Source organism: Pseudophryne corroboree, chromosome 1 (genome assembly GCF_028390025.1).
Source record: "Pseudophryne corroboree isolate aPseCor3 chromosome 1, aPseCor3.hap2, whole genome shotgun sequence".
NCBI lineage: Eukaryota > Metazoa > Chordata > Amphibia > Anura > Myobatrachidae > Pseudophryne > Pseudophryne corroboree.
This window is the reverse complement of record NC_086444.1, coordinates 892,234,305-892,257,549: the sequence shown is the minus strand read 5'-3', so window position 1 is coordinate 892,257,549 and position 23,245 is coordinate 892,234,305. Positions and strand designations below refer to the sequence as shown.

The following is a 23,245-nucleotide window of genomic DNA, read 5'->3' as shown; positions in this document are numbered from 1 at the left end:
GAGATAGAAAGTATACTCAAACAATCGCCACCGACTAGGCCCAGTCCCGCTGGAGGCCACCGTCAGAAGATGCTTGTGGGGGAAGGCTTGCAATGTTCCATTTCGCGAGGATCCTTTTACCATCCTCGACATTCGTAATTGCCACAGTGGAGCCCTCTCGGGAAATCAGCAATTTTGTAGGGAAGCCCCATCGATACATAATGTTCTCTTTACGTAAAATGGAAGTGATGGGGTGTAGAGAGCGTCTTTTAGCCAAAGTGTCACGGGACAGGTCTCCAAACAGCTGTAACTCTCCTAGGATTTCTGAAGAATCTTCCGAGGGCCTGGCAGCCTTTAAGAGGGCCTCCTTCACGTGGTAATAGTGCATCCTCATGAGCACGTCTCGGGAAGCTCCGTCCGGAGCGTTCCTTGCCTTGGGGAGTCTATGAATACGGTCGATAAGGAAGTCTGCCTGTTTGTATGATGGGAGAAGCTTGCCGAAAAGTGACACTGCAAAATCATTCAAAGCACTGTTGGAGACATTCTCTGGAACACCGCGTAGTTTCAAATTGTTCCGTCTCGATCTGTCTTCTGCTTCAGAGATTTTATCTTTAAGGGCAGAAACTTCGGCCTGTAACAGCTCGTGGGAGGAAATGAGGTCGTTATGGGAGGTCACCACTTTTTTTTCCCCCCATTTTTGTTTCCAGGGTGTCAGTGCGGCCCCCAATATCATCTATCGACTTCTGGCATTCTCTCATAGTGGCCCTAAATTCTGCAGCCATTTCGTCTTTAAACTGCGCCAGTACACTTTTCAACACATCCACCGTAAGAGAGACAGTATCCCCGAGGGAGCCGGCCGGGCTGCCGGTTGCAGCAGGAGGGGGTGGCTGTGAAGGTGGCGAAGATATGAGGCTGGTATCCTTGGGGGCCTTGCTTTTTTCCTCCTTGGATTTAGAAGCCATAGGAGACGGTCTGAAAAACGCTACCTGGGAGACCGCCTTGTCCCCTTTATTGCGTTTAGGAGGCATGGTGGGTACTATGCGGAATAAAACGGTACGTGCTAGAGAGATATCCAAGAAATCAAACAGAGAGGGCTCCACGTGGAAGGCAAAGTGTCATGTCATAGCATAGAAGGAGTAGGTGAGGCAGACATGTGGTGAGTAATTCACATCAGGGGGGAGCAGCAGGCAAGAGTTGTTGTGTCAATTTCCCAAGGGTTAAACACAGAGACCCCCTGTAGAAGCTGCTGCAGGTGAGATGGATATGATAGCAGGTCCAGGCAGCAGAAGGGAGAGTGTGACTTGCAGCGTGTGCATCCACAGTGACATCTAGAGAGCCTCAGGAGCACTGCATCAGGGTGTACCAAGATGGCCGCCGCCGGGAGCACAGGCAGGGGATTTCACTCACTAACTACAGCCACAGCAGACAGGGAGGGCGCTTCCCCACTTCCAAAGGTACCTGAGGGTCTTATGTAGGCAGGAGACTCTGTGTGGGTGAGTTCAGGCAGGAGGGGGAGCAGCTGCAGGTCCCGTTTTGGCTGCAGTCCAGTCCTGGAGCTCGTTTCTGGGCAGGCTCTAAACTCGAGGCCCCGGCTTCACAGCAAAAAGTAGGCCTCAGGCAGTGAACAGCTGTAAAAAGCACCCGGCGGCAGCCCCGAGCACAGGGCAACGTCCCCAGCAGTGGGTAAGGCTGGGCTGGTAGACAGAGACACAGGGGTAGGCAGCAATTGGTGATATTAACCCTGTGGTGGACAGAGCTCTGTGTCAGCACATCCACTCAGAGCAGCATCCAGGCCACGCCCCGAAGGGGGTACCTTTTGCCTTTTTGTACTTGTTGGGCCGAAAGGACTGCATAGTTTAAGAATGATATACTTTTTTAGGCGGCGCAGCTGCCGACGGCAGAAATGCTGACTTGCCCGATGTAGTAGTTGATATCATGGCATCCAGCTTCTCACCAAAGAGGGCCTCCCCATTGTAAGGGAGCGCCTTAATATTTCTTTTGGATTCTGCATCAGCATTCCATTGGCAGATCCAAAGTGCCCTGCGGGCTGAAATCGCCATAGCAGAGGCCCTTGAGCCCAGTAGGCCAACGTCCTTCATAGCCTCCACCAAGTAACCTGCAGAATCTTTGATATGACCTAGAATTAGAAGCATATCATCTTTATCGACCGTGTCAATATTAACAATCAAGTTGTCTGCCCACTTTTCCACTGCGTTACCTACCCACGCAGAAGCAATTGTGGGCCTGAGTAACGTACCCGTAGCAATATAGATGGACTTTAAAGTCGTCTCTAATTTGCGGTCAGCAGGTTCTTTTAATGAAGCTGACCCTGGGGCAGGTAAAATTATTTTCTTCGACAACCTAGAGACTGAGGTGTCTAACATTGGGGGCGACTCCCACTTACGCCTGTCCTCTTCAGGGAAAGTGTACGCTATCCACAACCTTCTAGGAATAGCAAACTTCTTTTCCGGGTTAGCCCAGGATTCCTCAAAGAATGCATTTAAGTCCTTAGACGGAGGAAAGGTCACGACCTGTTTTTTATTTAATTTAAAATAATCTTTTTCGTCAGGTGCAGGTGTTGTGTCAGTAAATTCTAACACCTCTTTTATAGCGACTATCATACATTAAATGCTCTTAGCAAGTTTGGGGTCTACCCCCCCCTCAAATCCCCAGTGTCGACCTCAGTGTCGGAATCTGTGTCAGTGTCCCTTAGCATAATTTGAGCCAGAGACCTTTTCTGGGAAGTGACGTGGATGACGTGGAGGGATCAGCAAACAGTGCATCCTCCACAGACTGTCTCCAATACTTTGTCTGTTGTTCAGACTCAGAGAATTTCTTTGCCAGCTTAGACATATTACTCTGCAACTTTCTCACCCATACCGGCTCAGAACACTCTTGTGCATCCAAAATGGGTTCCTCTGGGGAAGAACTTTCTCTAGACATAGTACACGCGTGTACAGTCACACCACTCACACACAGGGGAGCTATTGGGGACAGCTCTAACCTAATGTCTGTCAGAGGGACCCAGAGGGAATTGCCAGTCCACACCACGCGCCCTGTATGTATTGCATACAACAAAGATATATAATATATATATATATATATATATATATATATATATATAACAGCGCTTTTATCCAATATGAAGTCCGCAGACCTCAATACATTATGTGCTCCCCTCCCTCTATAACACCCTGGTACTTGTATCAGCGATGTGAGATGAAGCAGCGTTCAGGATCAGCGCTCCGGCGTCTCTGTGAGGAGAAAATGGTGCCAATTGAGTGTAACTAGCAAGTCTGAGGAGAAGCCCCGCCCCCTGTAATGGCGCGGTTCAGCCTCAGCAAATACAATATTTATACTGGCAGGAGTATGTACACCAGCGGCTCCCATGTGTGTACTTTAATGCCAGTGAGAGTAAGGATTTAACCATGTACCTCAGAGCGCGCTGAGAGACATGTTTGTGCGCAGCGTCCTGCACTGCGCTGGTACCTTTATGCCGCCAAGATGACCGGAGAACCCCTCTCTGCAGGTCTCCGGTAAATATTCACCAGCCTTCTGGCTCTGTAAAGGGGGTGGCGGCAGTGCAGTGGGACTGAGCAGCAGCCAGGCAAGGGCTGTGTTCAGTACCCTTCAGGAGCTAATGGTGACCTGTCAGCGGAAGCAGAGCCATTGAACTAATGGAGAAGTTGGTTCCTACTTCCCCCCGTAAGTCCCACGAAGCAGGGAAGCTGTTGCCAGCAGCTTCCCTGTAAAATAAAAAAACCTAACAAAGTCTTTTTCAGCAAAACTCAGTAGAGCTTCACTGATGTGCAGCCAGTCTCCCGGGCACATTGTCTAAACTGAGGTCTGGAGGAGGGGCATAGAGGGAGGAGCCAGTTCACACTGTTAAAAAGTCTTAAAGTGCCAGAGGCTCCTGCGGAACCGTCTATACCCCATGGTACTAAAATGGACCCCAGCATCCTCTAGGACGTAAGAGAAATAACGTGCAGAGAGAGTTAGATTTGGGTGGGGTGTATTCAAACTGAAATCTAAATTGCAGTGTAAAAATAAAGCAACCAGTATTTACCCTGCACAGAAACAAAATAACCCACCCAAATCTAACTCTCTCTGCACGTGTTATATCTGCCCCCCCCCCCCCCACCCCCGGCAGTGCACTTAGGGGGTCATTCCGACCCGTTCGCACGCAGCGGTTCTTCGCTGCGGTGCGAATGAGTCAGAATTGCGCATGCGCGGCGCCCTCAATGCGCACACGCGTCACTGCTTAGCGACAGCCGTTGCCGGGCAATGACCAGACGAGAGAAGAAAGTGATCGCAGCGGCGATCGCAAGAAGATTGGCAGCGGGTAGGCATTCTGGGGCGGATACTCACCATTTTCTGGGCGTGGAGATCCGAACGTAGGCGTGTCCAGGCGTTTGGAGGGCGGATGTCTGACGTCAATCCCAGGACCTTCGTCGCTGGATCCATCGCACAGGGTAAGCAAGTCTGACCCTGGTCTTGTTTTGCAGGAAACTTTTTTAGCATATCAGGGCTGCACAAGCGATCGCAGCCCTGCTATGCTAAAATACACTCCCCCATAGGTGGCGTCTAGTTGATCGCAGGAGCAGCAAAAAGTTGCTATGTGCGATCAACTCGGAATGAGGGCCATGGTTTTGCCCAACTGCTAACAAATGTGCTGCTGCGATCAACTCTGAATTACACCCAATGGTGTGGCCATGACTATCAATGTACTGACTTTGATCTAATTACCTGCAGTCCTGTTATACACTTGCAGTGAATTGCTCCAACTGTGGATTTCACAGAGATTCACAATTTATTTACTTGAATTCACAGCTTGCTCTATGAGGGAAGTACAGTCATTTCCCTGGAGATATTAACTCTAGAGACCCATATTTGAGCATACTGTAGCAGGAGAAGCGTGTTATTTTGTTGCATTTTGTTGCAACTTGTTGGTATATGTAGTTTATTTATTACACCTGCTGGGGAAAAATGGAAACCTTTTATTTCTGTGTGCATTTTAGATTGGGTAGTGAAGTAGATGTCCCATCTCAGTTTGCAGCCTCACTGGTGTGTAATTTTAATTATTTAGTGATGTTTTTAATTAGCACCAGGTCTAAAGTTATGGTCACACTCTGATACTTATTGGCATTTTTTTTTCTTACCTGGGATTATGAATAACTTCTGAAAGAGATTTGTACAAATTATCTTCTGTCATTCTTTTCCATTCTAGAAGAATTCCCATTCCTTTAGCCTGTACTCTGGTCATAGTATCATAATGATCACCAAACAAGGGGATCCCTACTATTGGTACTCCATGATATATAGCTTCAAAAATACCATTTAGTCCTCCATGACTGAGGAAGGTCTTAATTTTTGGATGACCTATAAATTTAATGAAACCATTTATCAGTAATAGTAGTTTGTACGTACATATAGGCCAAAATAATATTAATTTAAAAAAAAAACAATTATAAAATCTTAAACCTTTACTTAACCGAAAAAAAAAAATGCAGAGATCATTTGGCTGGGTAATAGATCAATACAACTGTTGGAAGACAGGTTTGAGATATTTCCAATATCCTTCAAATATTGTGAAATTTGATCTTACGCAGCTTGATGAATAAAAATATATGGGGAAATACATATGTAATAAGTAAAAAGGTAATTTACAGTGGTTAAAACAATGAAAACAATGTGGCGCAATTAAGTCACACAGGGTGCACTAATTTCCTTCCAAACACATTCTGTACATGACAATCAAGTTAATAATTTTCAATCAACCCAGTTATGCAATTAACAAATTATAGTAACAATTATAGGGCACGATTCAGCATGGATCGCAGAAGTGCTGAAATCACTATTTCAGCTCTTCTGTGCATGCGCACACGCCACATGCGCAAGGACTTAAACTGCGACTGCAGTTCAAGTCTCTGCGTGTGGCAGGAACGGGCAGAACCAATGCAGCATTTTGCAAGCGTCAACGCAGTGTTCAGAGGGCAAGGTCCAGACAACGGAGGTGTGTGCTGACCATTTGTGGGGCGGGCTGACCGGCTGCAAGATGTCACACACAGCCGCTGCGACCTGATACATAGCTGCCCGGTGACTGCCTTCACAGCTAGGCTGCATAGGCAGGGGGCAACCCTTAAGATGCGAGCTGTATAGCAAAGCACTCACATTTTAGTGGAGGGGAGACATGGCATGCGGGGCAGCCTTGCCCTGTGCTGGGCAAAACTCTCGCAAAACTACAACTGATGCTGAATTAGACCCTTAATTTGCTATTGCTACTTTCAATGTCTTTATATTTTATATTTGACCTAATTTAATCTAATCAGGTCTAATATGTTGAAAGATAATCAAATGAAATGTTGTTATTGTCTACCTACACTTGTTATGTCTGCATTTATATTATTATACATTATAAAAAAAATTAATTTTCTGGTAAATATTTGAAACATAATATTGTGGCATTTACTTACCTAATAAATCATTCTGAGGTAGCCATTCCACTAATTTTGTGTTGTTACCTAAATTTCTAGGTTTGGAGCCTGAAAATCTGAAAAAAACATAATTATTATTATTATTATTATTATTATTATGTAGATTTACATTGAAAATGGATATTCTACTGAGATTCTATTTATATAATATAATGCTGGATCACTAGATTATGCCCACATTTTAGGGGCCTATTTAGGCAGGTGTGAGGTGAAAGAATCGCCCGAATCCGCACTGCAATAATTGAATACATTGCACGGATGTATCAATTATCGCAAGCTCTGTCCTTGTTATGCCTGTCCGCACCATCATCGGGGTATTTTTCAGGAAAAATACCCTGATGTCCTGCTGCGCATGCGCTGCCACCGCCGAGATCGCTGCTACAGTGCAGGGAGTCGGTCATCGCTGCTCCTGCCGGACTGCCAGGCGCCGGATCCTGCCATTTTGCAGAGTCACTTTACTGCACCAGGGGTCACAGCGCAGCACATGGAGGACCCAGCGCCCGGCAGCCCACACCCGACCACTGATTACCGGCTCCTGGACTAGTATGTTTTTTTTTTACTTTTCTTTTTTACAAGTGATCAGCTTCTGTAATTAAAGGGTTTGGATCAGTTTTTCATTATACATTTAAGTGGTACTAAAATAATGTGAAAAGGGTGTGAAAACACCCTTTTTCATATTATTTTAGTAAAAATATTGTTAAAAAATAGGCCTCTAAGCAGAGCCGGATTAAAGGGGGGCCCAGGAGGTAAGTACCCCGGGCCTCCCTGACTTAAGGGGTTCGCCGGACGGAGACTGCACAGTTCTGGTTGTTGTTTTTTTTTGTTTTGTTTTTTACAGAGACAGCGCTGCCGCCAAGATCAGAGCTGCCAGCAGCTCTCTCTGCTTTGCACAGCATCGGAAATACAGGCAGCGGTGGGCAGCGGCAAGCAGTCAGGCATCTGAGAGGAGTTGCGGGCCAGTACTCAGCAGCAGTGGCCAGCCAATGGGAGCTGAGGCACTCGGTAGCTGAGGCACTCAGTAGCAGCAGTAGCCAGCCGAGGGGAGTTGCGGGCAGACTTGCAAGGGACAGCGAGCAGTTGGAATAACTGCACTCTGGAGAGGGAGGCAACAGTCTGTCCAGCTTCAGGTGCAGATGATTTTTGTATGTAAGTATTTATTTGCGTGTACTTGTGTGCATGTTCTATATACAGTATGTATATGTATATATATGGGGTTTTTTATGTAATCTTTTTTTGCACGGGCCTGGGGGTTCCCAGATATGTATATATATAAAATGCTATCCAAAGTGCAGTGCAAGCCGGCTCTCAACAGAATTCCTTCCCCTGGGCCGACCACTGTCGTCGGGGACAATGATGCCCACATCACACTGTGTGTGTGTATATTATATATTTGGAAGCCCCCCTTTACAAATCTTGCATTTGCCAGTGGCTGCTGTCTCAACTCTCCAACCTCCGCCACCAGCAGCAGCGAAGGGGAGATTGCAAGGATCAGTTCCCAACCTTGCTCCCCGAGAGATGGGGGAGGAAGCCGCATGTACAGTCGCATGCGGTATGGGACATAATGCACTCCTCCCCCAGCAGTGTGGAACCCGTTTGGGTGGAGGGGAGGCGGGCAGTGGTTGCAGCTGGGGGTTGATTGCTGGTGGGGGGAGGGCCCCCCTGTCTTGGGTGCCCTGGGCCCCCCAAGTGCTTAATCCGGCCCTGCCGCTAAGTCTTTTCTCCCCTAAATATGACATGAGTTTTTAACAGAATTGTTTTCATTTTCAACTTTTTCATACTTTACCATCCACGTGGACTACGATTAGGAATTTTAACCTGCATGGCAAGTGAAGCCCATGTCGACCTTTTCACGTGTTGACCTTTTTCATGCCGACTATTTTACGATGTCAGCCTTTTTTCACATGTCAACCTGTTGTGTGTCGACCTTTTCCAGGTCGTCCCTATGAATTATTCCCAATGTTACTGTATATAATGAGCTAGCTTACCTCCAAATCACTTTCTGGCGTAATTTAGCCAAGGCCCCAGCAAGTTTTTGTGCTATGTCTTCGGACAAGTATTTCACTCCTGCTCCAAAGGAGACCACTACAAATCCATTTTCATCCACATCATCCACCCAAGACTGCAAATCCTAGAATAGAAGTATTACAACAATTACATCATACATCATAATTAAGATGAGCTGTATGAATTATGTACATTTAATAGGATAGGTTTATTTCATATATAATATAGATTTCACAAAATTTTGTTCAGTATACAGATGTAGCCACCTTTATCTTGACCGAGTCTCCGCCTAGACGGACGTTTAGTCACGCTAAGGCGATAGCTTAGCTTGCTGAGTTTAATCACAGGCAGGCGCATTGAGGCGATTCTAGATACTCAGCATGCATTACGCATCTCCACCACTGGGTGGCTAATGCTCCACTAATCCAGTACTTTCGATCGTATAGCGGTGGATTGATCTACAGCTCTGGCAAATGGTCAGTGACGACTGTAATGTTAATAGATGGTGACCAATGTGAGAGTTCTCAATATAAATAAATAGTTTATACAGACACAAACGAACATGTTAAAACACTTGTGTATGCAGACGCAAGATTGTGTATGGAGATGCAACTAATTGTGTAAAAGGAAGTATGTACAATGCATAAACACCGTGCTTTTGAAAAACATGTATAGTATGAGCGTCCGAGTTCCCGTGACATTCACTTTATTATAATTTTTTTTCTTTGTTATACATTCAATGGAAGGGTGCACACAGGTTTCACATAAATCTTGTCTTGTAACCTGATCGGAACTCCCTACCTGTCTACTGCATGAACTGTGCAGGCTCCCAGGGTAAAGGGGAAAGTGGGATGGGGGTAGGGCGAGGCAGTGGAAAATACCGTGTTCAAAGAATGGGCCAATGCTGAAGGAGCGTCAGAATCCCCTAGCTAAAATACACAGGGTCGATAGGGATAAGCGAGGTCTATGCACATAACGATAGACCAGACCCCATCGCATCACAAAGTGACAAAATGTCCGAGGCACATGAACCCCTGCCTTGTAGCATTATGTGCATAGACCTCGCTTAACCCTATCGCCCCTGTGTATTTTAGCTAGGGGATTCGGACGTTCCTTCAGCACTGCCCCATAGCCTGCAAAACCTATGCCGTCACTCGCTCCATAGCTGAGTGCTGACACAAGGCGGATGTTCATGTGCCTTGGACATTTTGTCACTTTGTGATGCGATGGGGTCTGGGGTATAGTTAAGTGCATAGAGCTCGCTTATCTCTATCGACCCTATGTATTTTAGCTAGGGGATTCTGACGCTCCTTCAGCATTGCCCCGTGACCTACAAAATCTGTGCTGTTACTTGCTCCATAGCCGAGGGCCTCCATGGGGCAAGGAGTCACAGGCGGTAGCCATTTCAATTGAGTCTGCCCTGCTACAGAATTGTATGTGTACCGTATGGTGTATAGAACCTTAACAGTACAACCACTACTGCAGCTTTGCCCTGGTTTATGTGACTAACTCCCTCTCTGTCTACTGCATGACCTGTGCAGGCTCCCAGGGGGAAAGGGCGATGGGCCAGCGGGAGACGGTGGAAAATACTGTGCTTTTGAAATGCAAGTACTGTATGAGTCTGAGTCCCCAGTATGTTCTTCTAGTGTACTAATTAGCATGAACAGCTTGTAACGTACAGTGGCAAGTTTAATCTTTCTATGTATAATGGAGAGATAAAAGCTCCTTCCTAAGTTCCTAGATGCCAAATCACCGTCCTTAGTATCTCTGTACAGTATGTTCTATTAGGGTACTAATTAGCACGAACAGCTTGTAACATACAGCGGCAAGTTTAATCTTTCTATGTATAATGGAGAGAGATAAAAGCTCCTCAGTAAGTTCCTGGATGCCAAATCACCGTACATAGTATCTCTGTACAGTATGTTCTATTAGGGTACTAATTAGCTGTTCGTGCTAATTAGTACCCTAATAGAAAATACTATACAGAGATACTAAGGACGGTGATTTGGCAACCAGGAACTTAGGGAGGAGCTTTTATATCTCTATATTATACATAGAGAGATTAAACTTGCCACTGTACGTTACAAGCTGTTCGTGCTAATTAGTACCCTAATAGAACATACTGTACAGAGATACTAAGTACGGTGATTTGGCATCCAGGAACTTAGGGAGGAGCTTTATCTCTCTCCATTGTAATCTTTCTAAGTATAATGGAGAGAGATAAAAGCTCCTCCCTAAGTTCCTGGATGCCAAATCACTGTCCGTAGTATCTCTGTACAGTATGTTCTACTAGTGTACTAATTAGCACGAGCAGCTTGTAACGTACAGTGGCAGATTTGATCTTTCTATGTATAATGTAGAGAGATAAAAGCTCCTCCCTAAGTTCCTGGTTGCCAAATCACCATCCTTAGTATCTCTGTACAGTATGTTTTACTAGTGTACTAATTAGCACAAACAACTTGTAACGTACAGTGGCAGGTTTGATCTTTCTATGTATAATGGAGAGAGATAAAAGCTCCTCCCTAAGTTCCTGGTTGCCAAATCACCATCCTTAGTATCTCTGTATAGTATTTTCTATTAGGGTACTATTTAGCACGAACAGCTAATTAGTACCCTAATAGAACATACTGTACAGAGATACTAACTGTGGTGATTTGGCATCCAGTTAAAAGCTGTTCGTGCTAATTAGTACACTAGTAGAACATACTGTACAGAGATACTAAGGACGGTGATTTGGCATCTAGGAACTTACAGAGGAGCTTTTTATCTCTCTCCATTATACATAGAAAGATTAAACTTGCCACTGTACGTTACAAGCTGTTCGTGCTAATTAGTACACTAGTAGAACATAGAGTACAGAGACAGTAAGGACGGTAATTTGGCACCAGGAACTTAGGAAGGAGATTTTTTCTCTCTCCATTATACTTAGAAAGATTACAATGGAGAGAGATAAAAGCTCCTCCCTAAATTCATGGATGCCAAATCACTGTACTTAGTATCTCTGTACAGTATGTTCTACTAGTGTACTAATTAGCACGAACAGCTTGTAACGTACAGTGGCAAGTGTAATTTTTCTAAGTATAATGGAGAGAGATAAAAACTCCTCCCTATGTTCCTGGATGTCAAATTACCATGCTTAGCATTTCTGTACAGTATTTCCTATCTAGCCAGAAACCCTGCATCCTGTTCAAGCTAGGCGGACAACTGGAGGGCACTCGATACATGGTTGCTTCCCGTTTCCCTTTCCAGTGTCACATAAACTAGTTGTTGCTCTGCCCCGAAAGCCAAGAGTATCGTCTTTTGTATGGTACCAGTCCTGAGTCTCTGGGACACCCAGAACCAGAGATATCAGTACGCAAAGTGGACCCATTTTCCCATAGACTATAATGGGCCCGTTAATTCAGAACCACCATGGGTTCCGACGCTTGCCATGAGCCTTCTGGGGGTCACAGAAACTTGGGGTTGCTACCCTCTAGTAGCTAATTGTCTCCCCTTCCATACCAACCTAGCGATTAAGGCTCCCACCTCCCACGCTGAGATTCCCAGGTTTGAGTCCCAAAGTGCCAACCTTTTTCATTTTTATTTATATGTTTCTGTGACATTCACTTTATTATTATTTTTTTCTTTGTTATACATTCAATGAAAGGGTGCACACAGGTTTCACATAAATCAAAGTAAATCTGCAGCAGCGATTCATTCCGCTATATACAAATACACAGCGGTAATGAGTATAAATTAGTGTATTCTGACGCAACTAACTGAGCAACACAGTACTGTAGATCGTCGGCATTTGTGTATTGTACCTGACCTGAACTCCCTCCCTGTCCACTGCATGACCTGTGCAGGCTCCCAGGAGGGAAGGGCGATGGGGGTAGGGAGAGGCGGTGGAAAATACCGTGCTTTTGAAATACAAGTATTAGCGTCCGAGTCCCCAAAGGCATAAACCAACAACAATGGGAAGGAAGGCGCCAACCTTTTTTTAATGTGTTCCTGTAACATTCACTTTATTATTATTTTTTTCTTTGTTATACATTCAATGGAAGGGTGCACACGGGTTTCACATAAATCAGAGTGGGCTGTGGTTTTTCCTACATATAGTAGTATACTGTTGCACATGTCTTGTAACCCTGTCTACTGCATATACTTTGCAGGCTCCCAGGGGGGAAGGGGAAAGTGGGATGGGGGTAGGGCAAGGCAGTGGAAAATACCGTGTTCAAATAAAAGGCATAATCAAAACCATGGGGAACTTTGCGGTGTATCATTATGTGCATAGACCTCGCTTATCCCTATCACCCCTGTGTATTTTAGCTAGGGGATTCTGACGCTCCTTCAGCATTACCCCATCTGCCCTGCTATAGAATTGTATGTGTACGTACGGTGCATAGAACCTTGACAGTAGAAACTCAACTGCAGCTTTGCCCTGCTTTATGTAAAACTTGTGTTTTGTCAGTTTGCTATGCGATCGAGCCCGGTGTAATGTAATGTGCATAGACCTCACTTATCTCTATCGCCCCGTGTATTTTGGCTAGGGGATTGTGATGCTCCTTCAGCATTGCCCCGTAGCCTGCAAAACTTATGCCAACTCTCACTCCATATCCAAGCGCTGCCTGCCAAAAGGTGGAGGTTCAGGGGTGGCGGCCATTTTGCCAGTGTGCTATGCGATCGAGTCCGGTGTACCGTAATGTGCATAGACCTCGCTTATCTCTATCGCCCCTGTGTATTTTAGCTAGGAGATTGTGAGGGTGGTCTTCAGTATGCCGGCTGTCAGGATCCCAGCGCACAGTATACCGGCGCCAGAATCCCGAAAGCCGGCATACCGACACTTATTCTCCCTCGTGGGGGTCCACGACCCCCCTGGAGGGAGAATAAAATAGCGTGTACCGTGCCCACAGCGTGGCGAGCTCATTTGCGCTCGCCACACTGTCGGTAAGCCGGCAGTCGGGGTGCCGGTATGCTGGTCGCCGGGAGCCCGACCGCCGGCATACCATACCACACCCGATTGTGACGCTCCTTCAGCATTGCCCCATAGCCTGCAAAATCTGGGCTGTTACTTGCTCCGTAGCCTAGGGCCTCCGTGGGGCAAGGAGTCATAGGTGGTAGCCATTTCTATTGAGTCTGCCCTGCTACAGAATTGTTTGTGTACTGCGTACATAGAACCTTAACAGTAGAACCGCTCCTGCAGCTTTGCCCTGGTTTATGTGAATAAAAAAAATAATAAAGTGTCTGGAAAAAACTAACATGCATTCGTACTTTAGGAATCGAACCCGCGACTCTGAGTATAGGAAGCGGAACACTTCACCACTTCGCCGCAGACAGATGAATAAATCAATTGGTTTTGATTATGCTGTAATGGCTACGGGATTGAGACGCTAACATACTGTACAAAATTCCTAATCTCAAGAGGCAATAGTTAACTTCTAACACGTCCATTTGCAACAGTGTACACTACTGGTTTTATGTTGTTTTGTCTGCGGGACTTGGACGCTCACATATTCATAAAGTACTGTAGATGGATCATATACTGTATGCTGTACTATTTGCATCTGTACCGTATATACTGTATTAAATAATGCAGCGTAATGAGTATTTACTGTATTAAATAATGCAGCATAATGAGTATTTACTGTATGCAGCGTAATGAGACGCCTTAGTCAAGTAGTCCTTATTATATATTTCAGTATTGTATTTTACGGGAGACCACACGCATGCGCAGTGGTGATTGTAAAATGCAATATCTGGTGGATGATTGCAGGTATTACACGTAAAGGTAACGCCAAACGCTCTGTCTGCCTCCGTGCGATTAGGTACGCCTCTCTGTGACTAGGCGCACCTCCCTACACCCCAGTACGCTGCGTATACTCGATCGGGACAAACGCCTCAGCTAGTCAAGATAAAGGTGGCTACATCTGTACCTTTATCTGGGTGAGTGGAACTCATGGACATACAAACAGGGTAAGTGGCATAGTTGTTGGTGTAGTTTTCAGTTATAGTCGAAACTACTGTACTTTCCTATATTTAACATTGCCTATAATTTAAAGTGCAGGTCCCAGGGTTAGTACAGGTCAAGAAAAACAAGAGATATTCATCTGCACACTTATTGATTTGTGGTAGTAACTTCGTAAGAAAATAAATAGATCTATTAAGACCCCAATATTCGTGTGTCTTGAATTAGACTTTAAACCTCTCAGGGGGTGCGACCCTGTTACAACCAAAATATATCAACAAAGGAAGAGAACTGGAAAAGTGGTTGTTGAGTTGGGTGCACAAATCGTATTTTTTGAGTTAATTGTAATGCTAAAACATAACTTTTATTGCTTATATTAATATTCTGAAGCTCCTATCAGTGGGACACATACAGCAAAATATAGAGATCAAAAACATAACAATAACAAACATACAAGTGATAAAGATTGAAAAAAAGGTGTGAGAAAGATTCTTAAAAAGTGGGACCACCACAATAACTCCTGCAACTGTGTATTAACTTTATTTATGTGTAGAATTCGAGCCCAGCGGGGTCTTGGATATGCGATCCTGGTGTACACTTAGATATGTAGAAAATGTTAAATATAATAGAATATCACAGGTGATCACAGATAGTCAGGTGTTACGCTTGGGTTGTGTCACGTACTGCTAAGTATATAAATATACATAAGTATGTCAAAATAAACTGTTCAAGTACTTCGGACGTCTACCAAGAAATAATAGCAAATGAATAAATGGATGAAATATGAAATGCTTCGATTAGGACCTATACCATACAGGTAAATTTATGGGGGTGAAGAACACTTATATAAAGACACCCTTAACTATGTTGTCTCCGGTAAAAGGAGACAAAGATGGTATACCCATAGATGACCTATGTTGAAATATACTGCGTTAAGTATGAAAGGGAGAATGGATAGAATAATTACTATCTCTATGGGTATAGTCCGTCACCTCTTGAATGAAGTCCAAGGTGATCAGAAAGGATCCCCGTATATATTTAACGGAATTGCGGGGATGAAGGGATAGATACCACGATCAATACTATTTGTGAATGGAGACAAGGAGTATTTCTACTTGTCCTATTGTTAATACATGATCAACACCGTTTATAGGTTGACAGGAAATTGTTACAAATTGCCCTCGAGTAATGTTACACACAGGCAACAATTGTTGCAATAGTAATTCATAAGATAAATTATAGAATTTGTAATGTAACACTTTACAGGTGTGTGGTACGGGTGTCTTACAAAATAAGTAACACCATTCTGTATGAACAAATAGCTGGCTCATTCCCTTACACGCCAAATAAACATGTCCCTGTTTGAGGACTGATTGCTTTTAATAGATTGCTGATTGCTTATAGAGGGTGTATCGAGGTATCTATTTAAAGTGTTTTAAATAATGATGAGTCAGAGGTATTAAGACAGTGATTGAATACGCCTAAGGGGCATACTGTCTGTTGTGGTAAAATAATGAATCCTCCTAATAGGGATTTAAACCCCTGCACAGTGATTCCCACTTCAAATAGCTACAGGTGACCCCTGCTATGTTAATAACTTTGACACGGAACCTAATATGAGTTCCTAATTCTTATAGTTTATTTCAAAGTGGTACTAGTGCTGATTGACACAGAGTAAATACATTCATATAAAGTACCATATACAGCAGTGTGATTAGCTGCTGAGGGATGTCATCCGAATAATACATTTCTTTGATACAGGTATAGACGGAGACGCTTCCCCGCGTTACTAACTAACTAGACCCTTGCTAAGTTACTGGGCTCGTGTAGTCAGCCTGCTTGGTCGAATCCTGACTAATGTAATTATGGAAAAGTCAGTGCTGATGCCAATGAGTATGATAATGATACATTTATACACAATACAACCAGGGTTGGACTGGCCCACAGGGGTACAGGGGAAACCACCGGTGGGCCCTACTGCCTGGGGCCCCACCCCCTCCTCTAGGGATCAGGTTCCAGACTGTACTGTTACTAATCTAGTACATTATCTTGCATGCACTACAGTATTTACTGTATATATTTATCTAGGGGACAAACACTTGCAAAATGGATAGGCAAACCAATGTGGCGGCTGGGCACACCCCCTCTAGAGACTGGCCACACCCCTAAACATGGGTGCCTACCACTGCATTTCCCCGGTGGGCCCTACATGCCCCAGTCCGACACTGAATACAACATTGCTTTTTCAAGGAGTGCGGTGGTCCACTAGGAAGCCAACATGCATGTTTCGCTGTACGGGCAGCTTTAACGAGGCTTAGTACAGGTCAAACCTGTGGGAACTGACATTGTAAAGTAAAAGCAATGTTATATGATAATAGTTCTGGACGCCCCCTGCAGGAGCTATTTTCCTATTTCAGCTGCTGCAAGCATTCAGGAATTTTGTTGCAGGAACCCCTCTATGGTTTCAGCACACCAGGTTGGCAATGCAATGCTCAGTGCTCAGGAGGGACCCCTCATTGTTTTCACCCTGAGATTGGGTTAACAGGGGAGGGGGTAAGGCTGGACTGAAAGCACCAGAGCTGGTTACAAACTGGGGTAGGGAAGGGGTACAATTTTGTTTTATTATTATTTATTTATTTTACATGCAGAAGTAGGTGGGCAGTGTCCTTATACTTCTGACAGGCTGATAGTTCAGTTGGGGGGAACGTTTTAAATGTTCCCCCCACACTGAACTATAGATGTCCAACTAGTTGGGAAAAATCAAACATGTTTGATTTCTCCTGCAAGACGGACACACCATTTTCTCCAGTATTTCAGCATTTCAGAGTAAGCAAACATTTATCATGTGCTCCCACACACTACCCAAGTATCCTTAAAACTAGATAACTGGCAGATGCAAGAGTCAATGCTGGACACAATTGGTACGCTGATGGTGGACAGTCTGGAACCACCGTCGCTGCTCCTGCATGCAGGGCAGGGCCGGTTCCGGGGCTTCTTGCACCCCGGGCGGCATTAGGGGGCGTGGCTTTATACAGGGGGCTTGGTCAGTTACGCCCCCTGTACTGTAGTAGGATGTGCGGTGCGCAATGACGTCATCGCGCACCGCACAGCAAAGGTCCTCTCCACGAAGGAAAACTAGACGCTAAGCGTCTAGTTCCCTTCGTGAAGAGGACCTTTGCTGTGCGGTGCGCGATGATGTCAACGCGCACCGCACATCATTACAGTTAAGGTCCTCTCCAGGAAGGGAAACTTTGTTAGCAGTGCAAAACCATGTGCAGTGCCAGGGGGGGCAGATATAACATGTGCAGAGAGAGTAAGATTTGGGTGGGGTGTATTCAAACTGAAATCTAAATTGCAGTGTAAAAATAAAGCAGCCAGTATTTATCCTGCACAGAAACAATATAACCCACCCAAATCTAACTCTCTCAGCAAATGTTATATCTGTCCCCCCTGCAGTGCACATGGTTTTGCCCAATTGCTAACAAGCTTACTGCTGCGAAAAACTCAGAATTACCCCCAAAATACAAACAATAGAGCTCACACACTAGTGAAATCAACCTGAAAAAAAGCTAATAGTACTATATTTATTTTGAAATATAAACATATTTAAATTGTGCATGTAATTTGTGATTGTTGGAATTCTGCAACACGCAGATCTGTACGATAACAACTGGTAAAGCATAAGAGTACAGTTACCACATTTGCAAAACTGGTCCATAAAAGTAAACTAGCAATAGTGTAGAATCTCATTTTAGTAACACAAACAGGCAGTTGATAAAGCAACTTTCTAGTCAATGGTGTATCTATAATGGGTGCAGGGTGTGCAGTCCAGGGGGGCCCAAATCGCACACCTTGCACCCATGTTTAATACTCACCCCTCCAGAGTCCCACGTCTGCAGAAGCACTGCACAAACCACTGGGAAAATATTACTGCTGACATTTTCCCAGTGATGTGCGCAGTAGAGAAATCACTGGGAACCTGGCGCATTCGCTAAGTTCCCATAGACCTGTGCATGAGCAGTAGACTAAGCACAGTGCCAGAACCTACTTACCTGCGCTTGCCACTAGAAAAGAGGTGGCCCACACAAAGACTACACATGGGCCCCCTCCTCTCTTAATACAAATGTTTCTAGTATAGTACACTTCTAATGTAATTTCATTTCTATACCACCACATGCCAGGAAAAGCTTTCTTATCCCTATTCCCTCGGCCCCTCTTATTCAGGTCTTCATTGAGAATTGCTACTAATCTAACAAGCAGCTCAATTTTGGCAGGATGCTCACTTAAATAACAAAGGGGGTAATTCCAAGTTGATCGCAGCAGGAATTTTGTTAGCAGTTGGGCAAAACCATGTGCACTGTAGGGGAGGCAGATATAACGTGCAGAGAGAGTTAGATTTGGGTGGGTTATTTTGTTTCTGTGCAGGGTAAATACTGGCTGCTTTATTTTTACACTGCAATTTAGATTGCAGATTGAACACACCACACCCAAATCTAACTCTCTCTGCACATGTTAAATCTGCCTCCCCTGCAGTGCACATAGGGGGTAATTCCAAGTTGATCGCAGCAGGAAATTTTTTAGCAGTTGGGCAAAACCATGTGCACTGTAGGGGAGGCAGATATAACGTGCAGAGAGAGTTAGATTTGGGTGGGTTATTTTGTTTCTGTGCAGGGTAAATACTGGCTGCTTTATTTTTACACTGCAATTTAGATTGCAGATTGAACACACCACACCCAAATCTAACTCTCTCTGCACATGTTAAATCTGCCTCCCCTGCAGTGCACATAGGGGGTAATTCCAAGTTGATCGCAGCAGGAAATTTTTTAGCAGTTGGGCAAAACCATGTGCACTGCAGTGGGGGCAGATATAACATTTGCAGAGAGAGTTAGATTTGGGTGGGTTATTTTGTTTCTGTGCAGGGTAAATACTGGCTGCTTTATTTTTACACTGCAATTTAGATTGCAGATTGAACTCACCACACCCAAATCTAACTCTCTCTGCACATGTTATATCTGCCACCCCTGCAGTGCACATGGTTTTGCCCAACTGCTAAAAAATTTCCTGCTGCGATCAACTTGGAATTACCCCCATGGTTTTGCCCAACTGCTAACAAAATTCCTGCTGCGATCAACTTGGAATTACCCCCAAAGTGAGCTAAGTACATACTAAGCCTTTGAGATAAAGCACCAGTGTCATTCCATGAAAATGGTCTTTTTATGTAATGTTTATTACCAGTTTTCATGACAAGCTTTGCATCAAAATTAAAGCATTTCATGTACCACACAAACAACATTTACTTTGAACAAAATAATCAAAACACATGCTCAAAAAAATATATTTCACATTAAATATATTTCAAAATGTAACGTTTGTTTCCATGGAATGACCCACCAGCCAATCAGCTTAAAACTGCTAGGTTACAGGCTGTGTTTGAAAAATGACAGTTAGGAGATGGTTGGCAGGTACTTTATCTCCGTCCACTTTATCTCTATCCAAGGCAGGGGCGTTTTTATAGGAGGAGGGGGCCCATGTGCAGTCTCTGTGTGGGTCCCCTCCTTTCTAGTGGCCAGCACAGATAAGTAGGATTTGGCAATGTGCCGGAGTCTACTGCGCATCCGCAGGTCACCGGAAAAACAGCACCCGCCATGTTATGGAGCCTAATTTCGCTACTGCGCATGTGCTTTGGCCATTTTGGATGCAAATTTGGCAGCGGCTGCAGCACCCGATGCGAGACTCCGGATAGGTATTTAAAAATGGGTGCCCCTCTGGACCCAGATGCTGTCTATGATTTCCCTATTGACTTCTGGAAAATGACAGCATCTCATTGGTTGCTATGGGCAACATCACCAATTATCTGTTTTAGAAACTTTAGCCCTCAGCCTCTCTTTTGCAACTTATTAATGTATTATAGGGGTGTGTTACCCAATTAGTAAGTAGAGGGGTAGTATGGCTGCCAGCAAATCAGCCTCCTAATATTTGTTAGGGCGGGATGTACTAACCTCTCCCGCTGCGGTATCTGTCTTTTTCTGCACTCCCTGTGTGTTCTCCACGCTAACTGGTCTATTTCCGCTGGCTGGCACTGCCTGTCGCTCCCTTAGTTTTCTCCTCTTACTTGCTGGGAGTCACTGCATTCTGCCTCCTCACGGCCACGGCCACTCTGGCCTGAAATATCCGATTCGGTTGCTCAGTGCTGCGCTTCCCATACCAGTGTGCACATGTCAGGATGCAGTGTCATATGCGCATGCGCGACAGACATGGGGAGCACAGCGCTGAGAGACCGCAATGGAGAGTTCAGGTCAGAGTGGCCGCGACGGTGAGGAGGTGGAACGCAGTGACTCCCAGCAAATGAGAGGAGAAAACTAAGGGAGCAACGGGCAGCACCGGCCAGCGGAAGGAGACCAGTTAGCGTGGAGAACACACAGGGAGTGCAGAGAAAGACAGATACCACAGCGGGAGAGGTTAGTACATCCCACCCTTAGTGTTAAGGTGCATACACACGGTGCGATTTTCCGTCCGATATGGACTACATAGTCCATATCGCACGGAAACATAATGCATATCGCACCATGGGAGTCATTCCGAGATGATTGCAGCTGTGTTAAATTTAGCACAGCTACGATCATTCCCACTGACATGCGGGGGGGACGCCCAGCACAGGGCTAGCCTGCCCCGCATGTCAGTGCCGCCCCCCCCCCCCCCCGCGCAGAAGTGCAAAGGCATCACACAGCGGCAATGCCTTTGCAATTCAAGCGTAGCTCCCGACCAGCGCAGCTTTAGCGTGCTGGCCGGGAGCTACCCATCGCTCCCCGGCCCGCAGCGGCTGCATGTGACGTCACGCAGCCACTGCGGCCCGCCCCCTGTTAGGTCCGGCCACGCCTGCATTGGCTGGACCGCGCCCATGAAACGGGCGGCCGCCGTTCTGCCCCCCCGCCCAGCGACCGCCTCTGCCTGTCAATCAGGCAGAGGCGTTCGTAGCGGCCCGACGGGCTTCGACCGTCTGGCATGCGCATGCGCAGTTCTGACCCAATCGCACCGCTGTGAGAAACTGCAGCATGCGATCGGGTCAGAATGACCACCAATGTGTATAACCTTTCAATGCCGATGCACGGTCCAGCGGGATCGGCATCATAAGAAAATAAAGTGGGTGCAAGCAGGGCCAATACTGACTACATGCCTCCGGGCACAATATAGTCAGTATCGGCAGCGACACCACGTCGCACCGTGTGTATGCACTTAAAGATAGGCCGAACTGCAATTTACAGCTCTAAAGTGTAACTATTTATTTAATTAGCTTCTCTTTCATTCCTTGTAGATTCCTTAGCTATTAACATTTTATTCAATTTCTAATTCTTTAATTAACATTTTCTAAATTAAGTAATCAATTTCTATCAATTTAGTTAATTTCAATCAATCAATCAATTAATAAGTCTATGCTTTACCTGCCTGCCACTACATACTCCATCTCCATCTCCCTGTACTGCCCTGGGGGCCTCTTCTTCTTTTTTTTTTTTCAGCAATAATTTTTGTTGAGAGAAAAACAGTTTTTATGGGGTACAGAATAGAAAAAGGGTGGGGACATTAGAGTACAGTAGGAACGGGGGGGAGCATTTGTGTCAAGGGAATCACTGGAGGAGCAGTAGGCAGCGTATACAAAGATATGGAGTCCTGAGAATCTGATAATCATTATCATACAGAAATATACATACATACATACATACATAATACGGCAGTACAGTGATATAGTTCAGTTAAAAAAAAAAAAAAAACCAAGAATGGGCTGGAAGGAAAAGTCAATAGAAAGGGAAGAAAGGGGGTACTTAAGTCCAATATGGATTAGACGCTATCGGATCAACAGGTTGTTTGGGTGCTCAATGAGGGAGCCTCTTTTAAACTAAATTGTAGTGGGTCGCTTTGTGATGCATTTGGGAAATATTGTGATCCCTCGCCTTCGGTCACAAATATGTGCCACGGGGACCAACGTTTTAGGGGAGAAGAGGACGTACCTGGGTGGGGGATAAATTTGGTTTCCATAAGGAAATGGTGATTTGTCTTATGGATAACTTTCAGAAACGTCTGGGAAATAAGCGGTTTCCACATCTGAGCAAGGTTGGCTCGGGCAGCTATCAGGGTGTGGCCTAAAACGTACCTGCTGGCAGGGGGGATAATAGGGGGAACAATATGCAGCAGCGCCAAAGTTGGGTCTGGGGAGATATTCATGTCTTATACTTTATTAATTAAGGCAAAAACATTGGACCAGTAACAAGTGATCATTGCACATGACCAAAACATATGGAATATATGACCAACATTGCCACACAGTCTCCAGCATTTGTTGCTGCATGAGGACCAAAATGTTTGTAATCGGTCTGGGGTCAAATATGAATCAGTTTTATATGCATTTCAGTGTGATTTAGACACCGGGACATGGAGTATGAGGACAGGAAGACTTTTTGCCATTCGAGCGGGGACAACGTTCTACCGATGTCCATTTTAGCTGGGCATTAGATTTGGAAGGGAAGCTGGGGGTTACGAGTACTTTATACCAGAAAGAAATATCGCCTTTAGAGTTGAATAAGGAAGGTCTGGTGAGAAGCTGTTGTGAAGTCATGTCAGGTGAGAGTAAGGCAGGGGGAAACGATTTCCACCAATGTGCAATTTGTAGGCAATGGAAGAATTCCAAAGCAGGTAAGGAGAATTTCTGTTGCAGGGAGAAGGGTAGGAGGGAAAGACCATCTAATATGTCTCCTAATAAGGCTACGCCCAGGGTTCTCCATTTGGGAAGGTTTAGATGTGGGATCAGTTTCGCGAGTGTGGTGATGGAAAT

At 45.1% G+C, this 23,245-nt stretch overlaps 1 protein-coding gene across 1 annotated transcript in view; it reads right to left on the bottom strand.

Annotated features, from left to right (window-relative positions):
* The window catches only part of UGT8 (UDP glycosyltransferase 8), a 192,715-nt gene that overhangs the window by 23,280 nt on the left and 146,190 nt on the right, over window positions 1-23,245 (bottom strand). Inside the window, exons 3-5 of the mRNA XM_063920210.1 lie at window positions 8,459-8,601; window positions 6,453-6,529; window positions 5,139-5,358 (exon numbers count right to left, since the gene is read on the bottom strand). Of these exons, the coding sequence (XP_063776280.1) occupies window positions 5,139-5,358; window positions 6,453-6,529; window positions 8,459-8,601 (440 nt within the window). The remainder of the gene's footprint in view (window positions 1-5,138; window positions 5,359-6,452; window positions 6,530-8,458; window positions 8,602-23,245) is intronic.